This window comes from Sinohyriopsis cumingii, unplaced genomic scaffold (genome assembly GCF_028554795.1).
Source record: "Sinohyriopsis cumingii isolate HCF-2022 unplaced genomic scaffold, ASM2855479v2 utg000273l, whole genome shotgun sequence".
Classification (NCBI taxonomy): domain Eukaryota; kingdom Metazoa; phylum Mollusca; class Bivalvia; order Unionida; family Unionidae; genus Sinohyriopsis; species Sinohyriopsis cumingii.
In genome coordinates this window covers 135,348-152,296 of record NW_028315884.1, presented here as the reverse complement: position 1 = coordinate 152,296, position 16,949 = coordinate 135,348, and the positions used below count along the sequence as shown (strand labels likewise).

The following is a 16,949-nucleotide window of genomic DNA, read 5'->3' as shown; positions in this document are numbered from 1 at the left end:
GACCAATTCAAAATCAAAAATGTGTTACAAGATATTTTAAAGAGGAATTTTTATCCTGGAACTTAGTGGAGGAGTGTAATATTGGTTCAAGTCTCAGCTTAAGCATAATCACTAAGTATTTATTGAAAACATATGATCACAACTGGTAGAGGAGGAAACCTGGAAAACCCCGGGAAGAACCACTGACCCACGAGAATATACTGGCAGGCTTTCTCACGTACCCACGGTAGCCAAGTCTAAGACTCGAACTCACACAGAAATCCACGCAGACAGAAGTCTATAGACCACTCGGCTACTCGCGGCCCTGATGAACTATTTTGAGTTTTATGTGCGCATCCAAAGTTTGGCTTACTATCATATATTTTGTTTTAGTTTAATTACATGTATCTTTAAATGGTGATTGATCAATTGATTTTGTTTACTCGTCAACAACTATCGCTTCTAAAATCATAAAACCTTTATAGAACCGCTCCAAGAAATAATAAATAACGTGAGCATTTCAAGAAACTGATAATCAAGGTGCGATCCAAGAACTTACAACAAAATCAGTATTAAATATTCACAGACAGCTTTAGAGGTTAAAAAGTAAGTGATGTGATCTAGTGTAAACAGGATAGATAAAGTGCTATCAAGTGCTATGACGTCAGTAAGAAAGAATATCCCACTGAGTCACGATTTGTAGCTATGGGTTTCAGCTTGGAGATTTTGATTTTGATAATACATGCTTTTAAATGGTGGTTGTTGCATTTATTTCGCACCTTTGTCCAAAATCTTTGTAGCAAATTCAATGATGACGTCCTTCGACAATTCCTGCACTGTCAAGAAATCGAGGTGATCGCATTTAAGCCGGTTTTTGTCGCGTGTTATGATATAAGAGGGTTAAGAAGATGTTTAACTACAAACAAAAACCTAGACGGGACAATGTCGTCATCTATACACAATACTGGGAAACCACCGACAGGGCAAAAATGGCACAGTAGTCAAATGTATGGAAAGAAATTATGTAACTTCGAATATATCTTTTGTATTTTATTTCGATTTGTAAAAACACATATTTTCCCTTACAAATATGTTTTTTCATACACCTTAAAGACAGTAGAGTCATTGCTCTCAATTCAAATTATTTGAGTTAAATTTTACATAACGCTAAATTATAATTTTGAAGAAATGTTACATGCACAAGTTAAGAATAAAGTCTGTTACTCCTCCCTCCCATTTATAGTTCAATATCCATATAAGCGATGAATGCAAATGTGTGCGACGTCTTGTTCACACGATTGCACCTTGACTCCCCCTCCACTAGTAACAGTTCAATCCAACATCATCTGCCTTGATTTAGTGTAAATTCAAACAACCATTATAAAAGTTCAAAGTGATCAATACGTTTCGTCAGAAAATGTTGTTATGACAATTAAAGTGTAGACCACTCAAAAATTACGATTTCATAAACTTTGTTAAAATTATATTATGAATACATTTTTAAATATAATATGTTTTTACATATATATGAATAAATACCTTTGCGTGACCATTGTGACTTGTATTATAAAATGTAAATCACTTACCGATCATTAATAAATCAACTTGGGTACAACTATATAAGTGTTAAATATTGAAATATATCAGTATTCAATCTTAAAATAGAAAGTAGTATTTAAGACCAATACAGGACGAATACGACGTTAACACATAAATAAATATTTAGTTATTTCTTCCACTTTGATTTTATTTTGATTTACGTATCTGGTTTTATTTGACATATTTTATATTTGCTTGACTTCATCATAATGTTTTATTTTTAACATTTATAATTCACATCTGTTCCCAAAGGTGAATCTTAATCAATGAGAATTGTAAAAAAATAATATAGTTTTCCTTGTGGTCTGATGTAAAAGTTGATGTCAAACAAAATCGAATTACCTGGTTGTTGTAACCAATCCAGTTTATATCCATTGACCAAATTACTCCTCCAGCATGTGGTGTACAGAACTTCGTGCTGGTCATCATAGAATATGGCATAGGGCCTTGGTGAAACTTTGTGTATAGTCACTAGTTGACCGCTGTCTGTCAGCTGATGAATTATGTTAGAATTCCTATCACACACATAAATAAAATTCCATTTGTCAGTAGTTATTATCCACGGTGTCGTCAATTCATGATGTTGATACAAAAACTTTTGTTGGTGTGGATCGAAAATATCATATGCATATACGCCATCAGCAGTGGAGTCATCAGTCCAACACGAGATGTAAACTGTTTTATATTTTATGGCCAAGTGACTACTACTCCAATTGCCCCCTTTGCAAATCTTGCGATTTAAGTTTACATGTCCATCTGCAAGGGATACAAGACACCAGTTTAATATGTCGCCGTGTTCCCAACCGCTAACAATGACGCTGTTCTCTGAATTCACTTTTGCCACTGAATGACATGAATAAAACTGTGTCCTTACATCTAATATTTTGACTAGTTTTATGTCATTTAACGATTTCAATGACATGATTACAATCTTACAGACGGACAGACACAAAGCGACTTCCGTCTTGTTAATAAGACAGACACACATGGGACCGGACTCCAGTTCGCGTGTTGTAGACAGCAGTTTGCCATTACGACGACTGTAAAGCTGGAGATTCTTCGCATTGAAGTCTACGACCATTAAGGTATCTTCATGAACAGCAAGACCTACGTAGTCAGGTATACGGCCGGCTGTGGAGAAAGATCGACTTACATCAGGATCCGGAATATACAATATACAGATATAAATACTTTTAGTAAAACATTTTAACCGTTATCGTTATGTAATTAGAATTTGCAATATTATTAGCAGTATTATTATTATTGTTAGTATAGTTCGTTCCACAAAGTACCTAACTCATGTCACAGGAAGTATTCAAAATGAATTAGGTACTTTTTGCTGTATCTAATGACATTCAACTTAAAATTTAAATAGTAACATATTTGAAAAATTTGTTAATTTGTGTGGAATGAACTATAGCCAATACGTTTGAGCATAGAATGAAACGTATTGCCTTGCTTATGGTAAAGTAGGACCAAAATGAGTAGCGGTGATTTTACATAAATTTCAAGTAACTTCTGATAATTATCGTTTGATGTATGACAATTGTCAAGTTATATGCGGCACAGTTATCAATATAAACCACACGAGGTGATTTCCCCAGAGACTATTCTCACCCATAAGGAAATATTGTCAAGAGTCATATCATAGAAACTACTAAGATGCCTATCCTGTAATCATAAAACACACTTTCTCGGCATGTTAAAAACAAATATATAAGTTGCATTTACAATGACGGTGAGTCATGACATTTAGATATTAACATGGACGTATATCAACTTGACTCATACAAAGATACATAGTACTTTCTGCCCTTAACTTTCAACTAAGCATCCATCCATGAAGCAGCTCCATTTTTCACAGATTAAAAACTGTTGAGATTCCATGCCCTTTTTGATCGCAGCGTCCATTCCTCCCACCATTGACGTTGCCTCTGTATCACAACAGTGAAACACTTGAGATCAGCACCCAGTAGCCTTATGAATAATTAGTTGGTATGAATAAAAAAAAAAGATTCATGAATGCAATATGTTTTACCGCAGGGAGTACACTTAATCTAATGAAGACTTTCCTTGCATTAAAACTTCGTAAATGTTGGGATCCTCACAATATAATCATATATACTTATGCTAATCATACATTAATATTTACAACCAAAATAGCGCTTATTCCTATAGATTTATACCATAAGCATTGTTTAGAAATTACCATGATTCCTGGGCTGATAACCACATACAACTGACATATATGTTGGTTATGAAATGACAAATGCACATACACAACTGATATTTGCCTCTAAGGCAGTCATTATCAACACGATCGTGGACCTACTCACATTAGGTTTAAACTGAGGGCTTTTATTCCTAACGGGAAGACAAGGAGATAGATGTTTAACATACACAAAATTCAAGCTGTTGATTGAAGCTATATTAATTGCATACCTTTCCGTTTGTGTGTACCCCTATACTAATTTAAGAAAACACACGTCATTAAGGATATACAAATTATACAAAACTGAGTCATTTCATTCATCAGTTTATAATTTCTAACCTGATTGTCGCCATGAGGTCCCGTATACTATTAATTGTTGGTTTTTGGAAACAAACGGGATTTTTGATGCAGGTCTAAGTATTCAAGTGTCGACGTATTTAATAACAGAAACACTTCCATACATTTTGTAGATACATCTCTTTGGAGACACGTTTCCATAAGTTTCTCCTTATCATCTGGGCAGTTCGTTTTAGAAATATACAAACGAGTCATAGTAAATAACTGACGCAGACAACATTATTTTTAGTCAGTTAATGCTAAGGTCTTCTTGAAGTCAATCAGGCTAGGAAGTATAATCTGATGAGTAAAGTCACTACCAAGTGATACACAAATTTTGTACATTTTGCATATCATTGATGCTTTCTTTTTTTCAATCGGTAGGAGCTACAAGCAAAAGGACGGGTGTGCATAACAAATTAGTTACAAATTATAACAATATTTTTAAATTCAATTTTCAATTTTAAACCCAGTGACAAATTGCACAGGGGATAGAATGCCTGGCTAATGATGAACTAATTTTACGTAAAAGTGCAAAAATCTGTATGCAAATATTTTCTTTGAAAATGTAAAGCATTTAACATCAAATAGGCAAAATAAAATATATTAGAAAACATTGCAATGGCGATGCAAACGGAGGCAAACAATCAGCGATTAGTACAGACACTCGTTTATCTCAGTAAAAAAAAATACAGTTATTTAAAAAGTCACAACATGCACAAATTATTACAGAAAATATTAAATTCTGTTTTACAACCAGTGAAAAGATAGTGAGAATATAATGCCTGCTTATTGACGCATTATTTCCAAGAAAATAGAAATAAATTCGTAAATATTTCCTTTGAAAATATAAACCATGTAACGTTAACAATGTTTAGACAAAAGAAAAATGCAACATTACAGTTTCGACACAAACCAGAGTTAAACAATTAGTTCTCAGTACAGGCACTCGTGTATGTGAGTAAATAGATAACAGTTATTGAAAACACACACTAGTTTTCAAAAACTTAATACAATGGGAGTGGTTATTGCCCATAGTCCTTTTTACTTTCGGAAAAAAAGAAGCCCTACTAATAGCCATGGAACATTAACCAATATCTTAGAAACTTAATGTTAAATATATGGACTAAGTCTTCTTGCAATATTTGCCAATGAAGTTCAATATTAAATGTATGTACTACACACACTCCGTCAAGGAAAACTCATGTTGCAAGTAAACGTCTTCATTCTTTTTTCCTGTATGTCGTCTGCTAGAAAATCCAGTTAAACGATCCTGCTTTTGGCGCAACGACACGCTGTAAAGTTCCTTTGAACCTCCGATCCTTTAGTTCTATCTGATCAATAACCAATAGCACAACTATGCTGGCGGCTTAGCCTGAATCCGGACAGGTATATAGCTACCGCACATTGTACGCATAAGTATCATTGCATGCCAGTATATGTAGCTACCGACGCTATTTAAGAAATGGTGCAAACTGGTTTGTATTCAATTTCCATTATTCAGTAAATTGAATATGTAAAGAAGGGTACCATTAATGTATGATTGCATATATTTGCGTTTAAAATAAACATTTTTTGATAACAGATTCAACACAAGTTAAATTTACCTTTCATCTTTTTCTCCCCTTCAGATTGTGAATTATTCATTAAATGTATGCATAGAATGCTCACATTGCACCAAGAGTAGAAAAGGAACAGTGAACGTTACTTCATTGGTCTTATATTTCGAATCTGCTTGCTGCGTAGACAGGGTTATTAGTTTCTTATAACCTTTGGACGTTTTTGCATGTATTAAGCACCTTTACCAACTTAGTGTCTATGTTGAATGCAACGATGGCGAAAGATTATCACCAGGTACTATGCTCTGATAAATGCATGCGCTCAAGACCTGGTTACGTGTTGCCTTTATACAACTCTTACAGATATTACACCGTAAATTCTCTAGGTTTTTGTTGTAGAGAAGCCATTCAATCTTTCCCGGATGAAACCAATTAAAATATTGTATAGGTTTTGAATTTCTCTCACATATGTATACATTTTAATTACTACCAAACCAATGAGCAGCACACTATCGACAATTACCTCCACCCAGCTGAACTGTCATATGAATTAAATTCACATTCAACCATGTGCTTTAATTCATGTGTTCAACACATTCCGTCATACCCAATTTCATTTTACGAAAGTAAACATATCGACATTGTTCATTTGTATTTCAATCTCAGGTTCAACCATTGTGTTATGCGAGAAAGCATATAATTAGTTTTCAGTAAGTTGATGGTTCTTATATCACCAATCTTCAGACCATATGATTTTTAAAATAACTTGCAGTTCCATATAACATGTTTTAAATAAAATTCCATTGCCAGAAACACATTAACATGCTGCTTTGATACATGCTTTTTATTATCCTTCCACTAGTATATACAATGTTTTCCCCACTTCCCTTGATCCAATTAAAGATGGTCATTGAACGTATTATCATTTACCATCACCACCCTTCCCTTCCCTTAAATATGTAACACGCTTGTTATAAGTACCATTTATTCCTATCTAATGGAAATAACATTTCGCCATTTATGGAAAATTGACACTGGGGAATTGAGCATGAGCTTTTTGCGTTACATTATTATTTTTCCATGACATGAACATATTTGTTTACTGCGGAATACAGCAGTCCTATCTGTAAAAATCAGGTTAGCAGTTAAGAAACTTGAAAACCATTAAAGAACTTTCATCATACTATATCTCTTATTACCTTAGTTTAGAACATAAAGTAATGTATGCATACCTAAAGAGGTTTACCATATATAGTTTTTTCAAATTTTATATGTCATTTTATAAGTTTTGACTCTGAGTAATAAGAGGAACATTACGGTAGTTTAGCCATATTAAACCATTTATATTTCTGTTTCAGCCACAATCGTATTTACCTTTAATTGCAAGTGAGATATCAAACAAACCATACAAATCAAAATATGTAGGTAAACCAGGTAAAATCAGATGATTATATATATTGAACAGGTATTAAAAATCTGTTTAAGGCCAAGTGTCTCTGTTCTTATGATTTAATTTTATGCCAATTTATAATTTAGAATGAGACTGTTTTAGAACAAAAATTGTCAGTGTAATCGAGTAATTAATTAAAGTGACACTGTAATTGTAACTGAACATTGACGATATCATACAATTGCAATTGAAATTGAAGGTCTATATTTCAGTATTTGCTCATTTGCAAATCAATTACAAAAGTAAAGATAAATGTGTTTTTCAATTATAAACAAATTAGAGAAGGTGAAGATATACACATTATCTCATATGCTGTGTAAAAGGCTAATGCTGTGTGAATTAATATAGAACAATGAAATTAAACTTTAGAAATTAAATCTGTGCAGATAAATGATTTTAATTAGTCTACTATATGATTCAGACTTGGGTTCACTTACAACTTTATTTGTCATAGTATTTATACATGAAAATTACCAACATGGGCAATTGTAATTGTGATTGAACAGTCATATCTTTGACATATACATGCACATTAAAAATGTATTTGTAAATGATGAAGGTAATTGAAACCAAGACTCTTAAACACATTTAGTAACATTTTGTTTTAAACCGAAAACTATTTGCCCACGTATACAAACTGCCGTACTTGACGTAAATGTTGATATGCATATGCATGTTACTTTACATTTCATGTTATTAGAAGTGTTTTATATATAGGCACAAAATGCTTCCCTTTCACCTGCAAAATCAGGGACTTGTGTGTCACAATGTTAATAGTTTTCCCTTTGCTTTGCAAAATATTCTCACTTCCAGTATTAAGTACCAATATATCCAAATGACATTAATACCCTGTCAGATGACTGCATTCCAAAACATACCAAGGTATGGTTTGGTTCATTTAAAACCACACTCATGTATATATACATATATGCATGCAGCTGGCTTTTTCTCCTTTACCCGAAACAGGTAACAGTAACCCCCTTTTGCTATGTTTAGCAAACTTAAGATTGCATTGTCTCCTAATGCCTATCTGACTTTGCGATCTAAACTGAGTGTGCCGCATATATCAAAGGATGTGACTTATTCAGTAGCATTTTACTGACAACTTTACTGTACTGCTGAACCATGAGGAGGATACTCAGTGCAAGCGAAAGTCAAGGTCATCGGTTTATCACGTGTAAAGTGCAATGTGTATTCATAGGATGAATTCTAATCTGTAATAAGTATAGAGAAATGAAACTATAGATTTACTAGTGGGTATCAAATTAACTTTAGAGAAACGTTTGAGATAAAAGTTATCAACTTTGTTACCATATTCATCATCATCATCATTATTGTTAATGAGGCCAATATTCATAAATTGTATTAATACTGCAAAGGTTTTGAATTGATTACGGTAATGTGGGGGAATATTACTGTTGATTTTCTAACCTATGTTATTGTTTTTTGTTGTTAATCTTATATTTCCTGTTGTTTTCTTTATTTCATTCGCGAAGGGTTTTTCTTCTGTAAATGGAAGCTTTATTTATGAAACAGTTGGAAAGTATTTTGAGGAATGTCTCATGAGCAGGATCAGTGATTTGTAATCTTTCTTGTTTAAAATATCAAGTATTTGTTTTAAAAGAAATGTGATAATTATATGTCTTAGTCTCAGAAGATGATGTTTTGTAGCAAATTAAAGGCCACCTTCTAACTGACAAATGTGTCTAAAGGGATATAAATGTGACAAAAGAAAGGTTTCCTTGGCATCCGTCCGTCTACGGGAGACGATGGCGTAGCTCCAAAGTAAGTTTTTGTTTATCTTTCTTTCTAGCTCTCTGTTGAGCTTGTTTTATTTTTCTCTCTTCCTCTGCGTTTTGAACTCCATGCGTGACAGCTAGAAGCTAGCTGGAACGGTTGTTTGCACAGCTGTCCCAGTCGTTGACATTGATGTTTGCAGTCATCATATCCTTCTTGCAAACATCTTTGTAGCGCAGATGTGGTCGTCCAGTTGGTCGTGCACCTTCTGCTAAATCTCCATATAACACGTCCTTTGGAATGCTGCCTGGGTCCATTCTCTTGATATGGCCAAGCCAGCGAAGGCGCCTCTCGCCTCTCTCATGTTGGCGCGTTCTAGAACCTCTGTGGTGGGTACTTTGTCCTGCCACTGGATGTGCAGAATGCGCCACAAACATCTCAGGTGGAAGCTGTTGAGTTTCCTCTCGTGTCTTGCATAGGTGGTCCATGTTTCGCTGCTGTAGAGAAGTGAACTGAGCACGCAGGCTTAGTAGACACGCATTTTGGTTTTTTTCGGTGAGGTTGGGGTTGTTTCAGACTCTCTGGTTAGGTCTGGCCATCACTGCTGCTGCCTTGGCAATCCGGCCATTCACTTCCGAATCAATGGAGAGTGAGCTGGAGATGTTAGACCCGAGGTGTGAAGTTCTCGACAACTTCTAAGTTGTACCCATCAATGGTGACAGAGGGAGGGGAGTCTGCGTCCTGCGCCATGACGTTCGTTTTCTTCAAACTGATGGTCAGTATAAATTCCTTACAAGCATGGGAGAGGTGGCATAGCAGCTGCTGAGGTCCATCTTCCGTGTGTGATATCAAAGCTGCATAGTCGGCGAAGAGCAATTCACAGATGAGTACCTCTGTGACTTTAGTCTTAGCACGGAGACGGGCGATGTTGAACAGCTTGCCGTCAGCCCTGGTATGGATGTATACTCCCTCGCTGCAGTCCTTGAATGCGTACTGGAGAAGCATGGAGAAGAAGATGGCAAAGAGCGTCGGCGCAAGGACACATCCTTGTTTGACTCCGCTGATGACTGGGAATGCTTCAGATGTTGCGCCATTGAAGCACACTGTGCTGTACTTGTTTTCGTGGAACGACATGATGACAGCAAGCAGACGTGGGGGGCAGCCGATTTTCTGCAGGAGTCCGAAGAGTCCAGTCCGACTAACGCCTTCGTTATGTCTATGAAAGCAATGTAGAGGGGCATTTGCTGCTCGCGACACTTCTCCTGCAGCTGACGTAGTGAGAAGATCATGTCTACAGTTGACCTGCCGGCTCGAAATCCACACTGGGACTCTGGGGATACGCGGGAAGCTAGGATCTGCCAGCGCGTCAAGGCAACTCGGGATAAAGCCTTTCCGACCATGCTGAGGAGAGTGACGCCCCGGTATGTGTTGTAGTCGCTACGGTCTCATTTGTTTTTGTACAAAGTGACGATGTTTGCGTCACTTATGTCTTGTGGGATGTACCCCTGTTCCCAGCAAAGGCAGAAGAGTATGTGTAGGGACTGGAGCAGTGCCGATTTTCCGCTCTTGAGGACTTCAGGCGATATGTCGGCGCTTCCAGGAGCCTTCCCACAGGCAAGGCAATCGATGGCTTTCCGAACTCTTCCAAGGCGGGCTGTGTATCTAGCTCCTCCATGACAGGCAGGTCTGGAATGGAGACCAGGGCAGTTCCAGTGACATTGTTTTGGGTTGCATATAGCTCGAGAGAGTGCTCAACCCATCGCTACAGTTGTTTCCCCTGGTCTGTGATGACTTCGCCCGTCTTGGACTTGAGGGGGGGGGGGGCGGTCTTGTAGCGGGGGGGAGGAGCCTGTCGCCTTTTTGATACCCATATACATTCTTCTTGCATCCCAGGTGTCGGCAGCTGTCTGTATAATGTTGCAAAGGTTCAGGTCGTAGGTGTTGGCACAGCGGCGGGCGGTCTTCTGGGCGTTGTTCCTTGCAGTTCTGAGGGCTTGTAGTGTTATCGGGCTAGGTTCAGCCTTGTATGACATGAGGGCTTTCCTCTTTGCCTCAGTCATGGGCTCCATCTCCTCCCAGTTTGCCTCATACCAGTCGACATTCTTTCGCTCCTTCTTCCAATAAGCTGTGATGGCTGAATTGTACACAGAGTCACGGATATGGGACCACTTGGAGTCAATGGTGTCGTCAGGTGTCACTTTGGTGAAGGCTTCCTTCAGTTTGCTGATGAACTGCTGTGTTTTCTCTGGGTTGCTTGTACAGTAGGTGTTGATGCGTGGGTGACCCCTCTTCTTGGCGTTGTGCAGCTTCTTGGGTAATATTCGCACCTTGCTGGCCACGAGGAAATGGTCCGTGTCACAATCGGAACTGCGGTAGTTGAGGGTGAGGAGGACACTGGCCAGTTCTGCAGGCCTGGTGATGACGAGGTCTAGCTGGTGCCAGTGGCGTGAACGTGGGTGTCTCCACGAAACATAGTGGATCTCCTTACATTTGAAGAAAGTGTTGGTCACACATAGGCTGGGGGAGCAGCACATCTGCAGCAGTAGCTGACCATTCTCGTTGATCTTGCCCCTACCGCAAAAGACGAGACAGGTGGACCAGGCCTCATGGTCAGCTCCCACTCTAGCATTGCAGTCTCCTAGCAAGTAAAGGCTTTCATTGTTGGGGATACTGGATATTGCCTGATCCAGAGCCTCATAAAACTTGTCTTTCTCCTCATGGGTGGAGCAGAGGGTTGGGGTGTACACGCTGGAGATGTTGACCGATCCTAAGGATGTTGACAGTCGGAGGACAAGGATTCTCTCAGTACCTGGTGATGGAGGTTCAATGAAGGCGATTAGCGTGTTCTTTACAGCAAAGCCTACATCATGCTTCCTAGGTTCATCAGAGGGCTTCCCCTGCCAAAAGAACGTGTAATTGGCTTCCCTGATTTGTGCCGCTGTCAGCTAGTCGGGTCTCCTGGAGGCAGGCAATGTCGATATTCAGTCGGGACAGTTCTCTGTCAGTGACGGCAGTCTTATGTGCATCGTCGATCTGTTGTAGGTCAGCTGTCAATCCAGGACACATGGTCCTGATATTCCAGGTTGCAAAACGAAGAGATGGAGTCTTCTTATTTCTTCATTTAGTCTTTCCTGGTACGGAGTTTTGTGGCCTACTTGTCGAGATGGTTCTCTAAGCTTCACGCATCCAGTGAAGCAGGCAGGCCATGGCGGGCAGTACCTTGCTTACTGGGGGCTGCCCAGCTTGAGGCGGGCGGTAGCTGTCCAGTGAGACCTGGTGATCTCTCCCACGCTCAGAAGTAACCCCTGACGCCAAGCTCTACACCAATCAAGCTTTTACTTAGAACCGGTAAACTGCTACTTCTCGTGTTGTGCCGACGCCGTACGACGACGCTGGAGTGTCCTCTCCAGTGGAGCTATGAAGCCTGGGCAGGGTGGTATGGAGAATCAGCTGTTGTCCATGCAACAGATCCCCCTCTCCACGCAGCTGGTGGGCCCAAGGGAACGACGAATGCCGATACAGCTTTGCATCAACGGGGTCGGAGGAGTTCCCGGAATGACATTGAAGTCAATGTCAGACCGCCTTAGGGACTCCGTCTCCGGATTTTCTGTCGGGGTTTACTCCCTTAGCCTTTCCCATGAGTGGCTATAGCCACAAGGCAGCAGAGGTTTGGAATTGGAGTTTTCCTTCTCCTAGATGAGCTACCATCCACGGTTTACGAGTTACATCTACCCGAAGCACCTGGTTTTAAAGCGACAGTGGCCAGCCTTCACCCCTTCTCCTGTTAGTGTTAAACGTAGTCAGCCGGACTTCAAATCTAAGCCACTCGCGAAGTCCAGGAGCTGGATTTTAGTTGACAGAGGCAATCAGAGACGCAAGCCATATGAGGCATTTTTGGAGAATTGGGGCGCTTGTCTCCCACTCCCACCCCGGGCAATGCCAACCTTAGACCACAAGGTTAGACAAAAGACAAAAGAAAGGTTTACTAACTCTTAAAATGTATAACATCGTTATTTTTCACCCAACTCTGTGTCATTTAGTTACATATAAGAATGTTGATATATAAATACACACACATATACCTATCTATCTATCTAATATATATATATATATATATATATATATATATATATATATATTATTTTATATCAAATATTTTATGTCATACTGATAGGTGGAAATTGAGTAACTGCACCTAACCCTGCAATAATAGGTTCACTTATTTTTCTTACGACCTATGTAACGATGGCCGTGCTGTATGCTGAAAGAGTACAGTAACATGTTACATTGATTTAAAGGTGATACACACCATGATATGCATTTTGATATTGAGCCGATGGTCAACGGAATCTCTATAGAGACTGCAGGTCCCAAAATATATGCATCTAATTCTTTTTCCTCACCAAGCACCACACTTGGATACTAATCATCGATTGGGAAGGAGGAAGTATGCAATTGAAAATGAGTGCCATTTTAAGAATTTAAAATACAAATTAGTCTCTTTCATGTGAATTTCAATCCATCGGTCAAATTTAAAATGCATCGAAAAGTGCTTAGAATTTCTCAACTGAAACTGTGCACGTTTCCTAAGATAACAATACTTTAAAATTAAAGACGCGAGTTCCTAGATAACTTGAAATTTATAAAACGCGGTAGGGCTTCTTTATTCCTTATGCTCCCTTCCGAATCCCTTATATTTCAATGAATAAATAAATCTTAAGAATAAATAAATGAATAAACCGATACGCAATTCCCTAACGCGTCCTTTCATTATTGCTCTGTTTCAGGTATTGACCAATCATACTTTAAAATAGATGCACTCCTTAAACCCAAATAATAGTTTTCACTTTTCATTTAACAGAGATAAATCTGAAATGAAAACTAATGCTCATTATTTGGTATATATCCAATTTTTGCGACATGTGATAAATGTATTTAACGAGATTAAAATAAAAATAAGAATCTGATTAACAAGTGATACTGCATATTTCTTTCAAGCTTTGGACGGATTAGAGCATGGAAAACGTTCTTTGTTACGAACTAACTTTGGGGAGATAAAATGTTGAATGTCAATTTCTAACAAAGCCTAAACTGCAATTCTTAGAAAACATGAAGATTTGCATCATTGAAAAAGTCAGCGTCAACCCTAAAAGCAAGACTTGTTAATGATGCAATTAGCAGCGCACATGTACATGTTTATGTACGTCAGCGTACCCTGATATAGTTGTCATTGTGCCCTTTTGTTTTGCCTTTTTGCCGTTTTGTGTCTCTGATGACACTTCACAGACTCTACCCACCCCCCATGAGTTTCCAAGCGGGCTATATACTATATGCAAACCGTACGAAGTTTAAACATGAATAAATCCACGTTCTTGAGGTTGTGTATGGTATCGTAATACATCAGTGGCAGGCAGCTAATGAAGCTTGATGAACGATAGTCCCAGGATAAATAAATACTTTGTTTAATACATGATCTGGTTACAACAGATGCAGTTTTTGTTAAAACAGTTTATTTTTCGTGTTTTAAATTCAGAGAGCGATAAGCTATTCTGATTTGCAGCTGCTCTGCCGTTATCAACAAATAAGTGAAATAGTCCTAACGGGAGAGCAGGAAGTATCTGGTTGGTTGAATTACTATATATGCTTACAATTACACGAAGCTGTACACAGGCATACACAATAAAGGCGTATATTTCAATATTAATCAATAAGTATTTACTCCTTTGTTATCAGTTAACTTTTTCAGTGTCAGAATAGTGCAGCATTTTACGATATTGCATGCATATGCGCGACACGTGTGCTTCAAGGAATTACTTTCTAAACAAAACATGCACTCTCATGTAGTAGACATTAGGTTTCAGTCTATTAGATTTGTTTGTAGAGGAACTAAACAACTGTTTCGTGTATTTCAAAGTAAAATTGATTACCTGATGTGGAGTTTAATGAGTCACAAATCAAATTTAAAACAAGCACGCGAAAGAACGTGATACTCACAATGTCCACAACAAACGTGATAGACGCAGTATTGAAAATTATATCCTGATGATTTAACGTGAGAGATTCATTATTCAAATTGCCATTCTGATCATGTAAACAGTTATATAGGAGAAATGTTCCTAACATTTCGTTCATGGCACTGTTCAGACTATGACCAGTGATATATGTGGCATATAAAAATAGCACACCAAGACATGTTGAGGGTAAGGGCTATAGCATATCTGTCACATACGTACCATTTTCTAAGTACATTTGTGGGGGAAAGAGATTAAGGTCTTGTTTGAAAAGTAATAGCCTCAGAATCAATAAGCAGAGACGACGAAAAATTCTTATTTCAGCTTGGTGAATTATTATGATACGCCAGACGCTTTGCAATTTTCTGCGTTAACTTTGTTGATAAAATAATTCGAATTAAGGCTAGGGATAGACGCAATGAAACTGAATACAGTTCATAACATAAATAGGGAAACATGCAAGTGACCACTCAAAAACACTTGTGTTTTAGCTGGTAATAAGAATGGCAACATTATACTTTATTTTTGCATCTTGAATTTCGTCAAAACGTACTTTCTTCGTTCTGCAAATTCGTAATTACATGAACTATATCACGGGTTCTAAAGCTTGCTTACACATTTATAGAAACTGTACTGTACTTTTGACTACGTTCCAAGTGAATTTGACTTACTGCAATGAAAATGAAATGAACGTGAAATTTCACAGCGTCTTTTTGATAATTGCAATTGAAAGAGTTCATGATTTCCCACAATATGATTCCAAACATTCAATGACAGAACGAAAAAACATGCAACGGAGTCAGATTGTGCCCCAGGCATACTACTTAAATCACAGACATATGTATTTTGTATATAATTGAAATAACTAATGAATTCAGCGGAAATCGACAAAACATATTAAAATAAATTCATTCCAGATCAAGTGGAAAAAATATTGCAATGCACATTCATTCACAATATGTCTCTAAATTTCAAGTTCAAGTAGAGTAAAAGCGAGAATTCGTTTTGAAAGTGATGTCGAGCGCTCGACTTAGGAAGAGTTATGTGCGCATTAGTATTGTTGTTGTGCAATTATTTTGAAATACAGCCTAAATTCAATTACTTTGTTTCTTGTAGTATAGCTTTATAACTAAGCCATAGATGGCATAATAAAATGAATATAACAAATAAAGGATACAACATCTGCATGGAAAAAATTGAACTCTTCTGTCGGATGGTATGGCAAAATATACTTACACTTTTGCATCTTGAATTTCGTCAATATGTATTTTCTACGTTCTTCAAAGTTCGTGCAGTGTATATATATTGAAAAAGATTCGTTCATATTTTCCCGTACAAATGCAATAACATAAAACTATTGGATAGCCAACTCACACGTGCTATCCGAAGAGCATTGATAGTTCGAAATCAAGTTTTAGAGAAAATTTGTCTTTAATAAGTAGGAGACTATCTTGTCTGGTAATATCTGAGACATGAATGTAAATTTAATGTTTGTAAAATCGAGGTCAGTGATGGATACGTGGCACGCGTATTCTTTAATAGTGTCTGAAACTTATACCGACTGCCTATAATCATTGACTGTAAAACCTCACATTAATCATTCTTACAATTAGTCGCATGTCATTTGATGTTCCATACGGTTGCATGCGAGCAGTACTCAGGGATGGATCATTTCAACTTAGTTGGATAGAAATGAATTCAAGACACATTCTCCGTGAACTTATGGAATTATTTGTTAAGACGTATTAAAATTAGGCGCCTGAATATGTACACGATCATCGTGTTGTATTTCAAATCAAAATAAAAGACAATCTGTCTATATTGTTTTTACACGCGGTTATATAACTTTAACATAACTAAAAGTCAATGATACTTTGACACAACAAACGCAAAGGTGGCTGCCTTGGAAAATAATAACTCTGAGGTTGATATTGGCGTTATGTATACTGTACAACACATAAGTTAGTGTTACGTAACGGACCCAGTTCTCGACCTTGTCTTCAATGCGCATTTTAATCAAATCATGTAATTATCTTTGCCTATTACCGTTGATATTGAATAATACC

At 37.6% G+C, this 16,949-nt stretch overlaps 1 protein-coding gene across 1 annotated transcript in view; it reads right to left on the bottom strand.

Moving 5' to 3' along the window:
* Positions 1–10,547, bottom strand: part of LOC149774374 (leucine-rich repeat serine/threonine-protein kinase 2-like) — a 72,924-nt gene extending 62,377 nt beyond the window's left edge. Inside the window, exon 1 of the mRNA XM_089945358.1 lies at positions 10,376–10,547. Within this exon, the coding sequence (XP_089801484.1) occupies positions 10,376–10,547 (172 nt within the window). The remainder of the gene's footprint in view (positions 1–10,375) is intronic.
* Between the last annotated feature and the right edge of the window lie 6,402 nt (positions 10,548–16,949).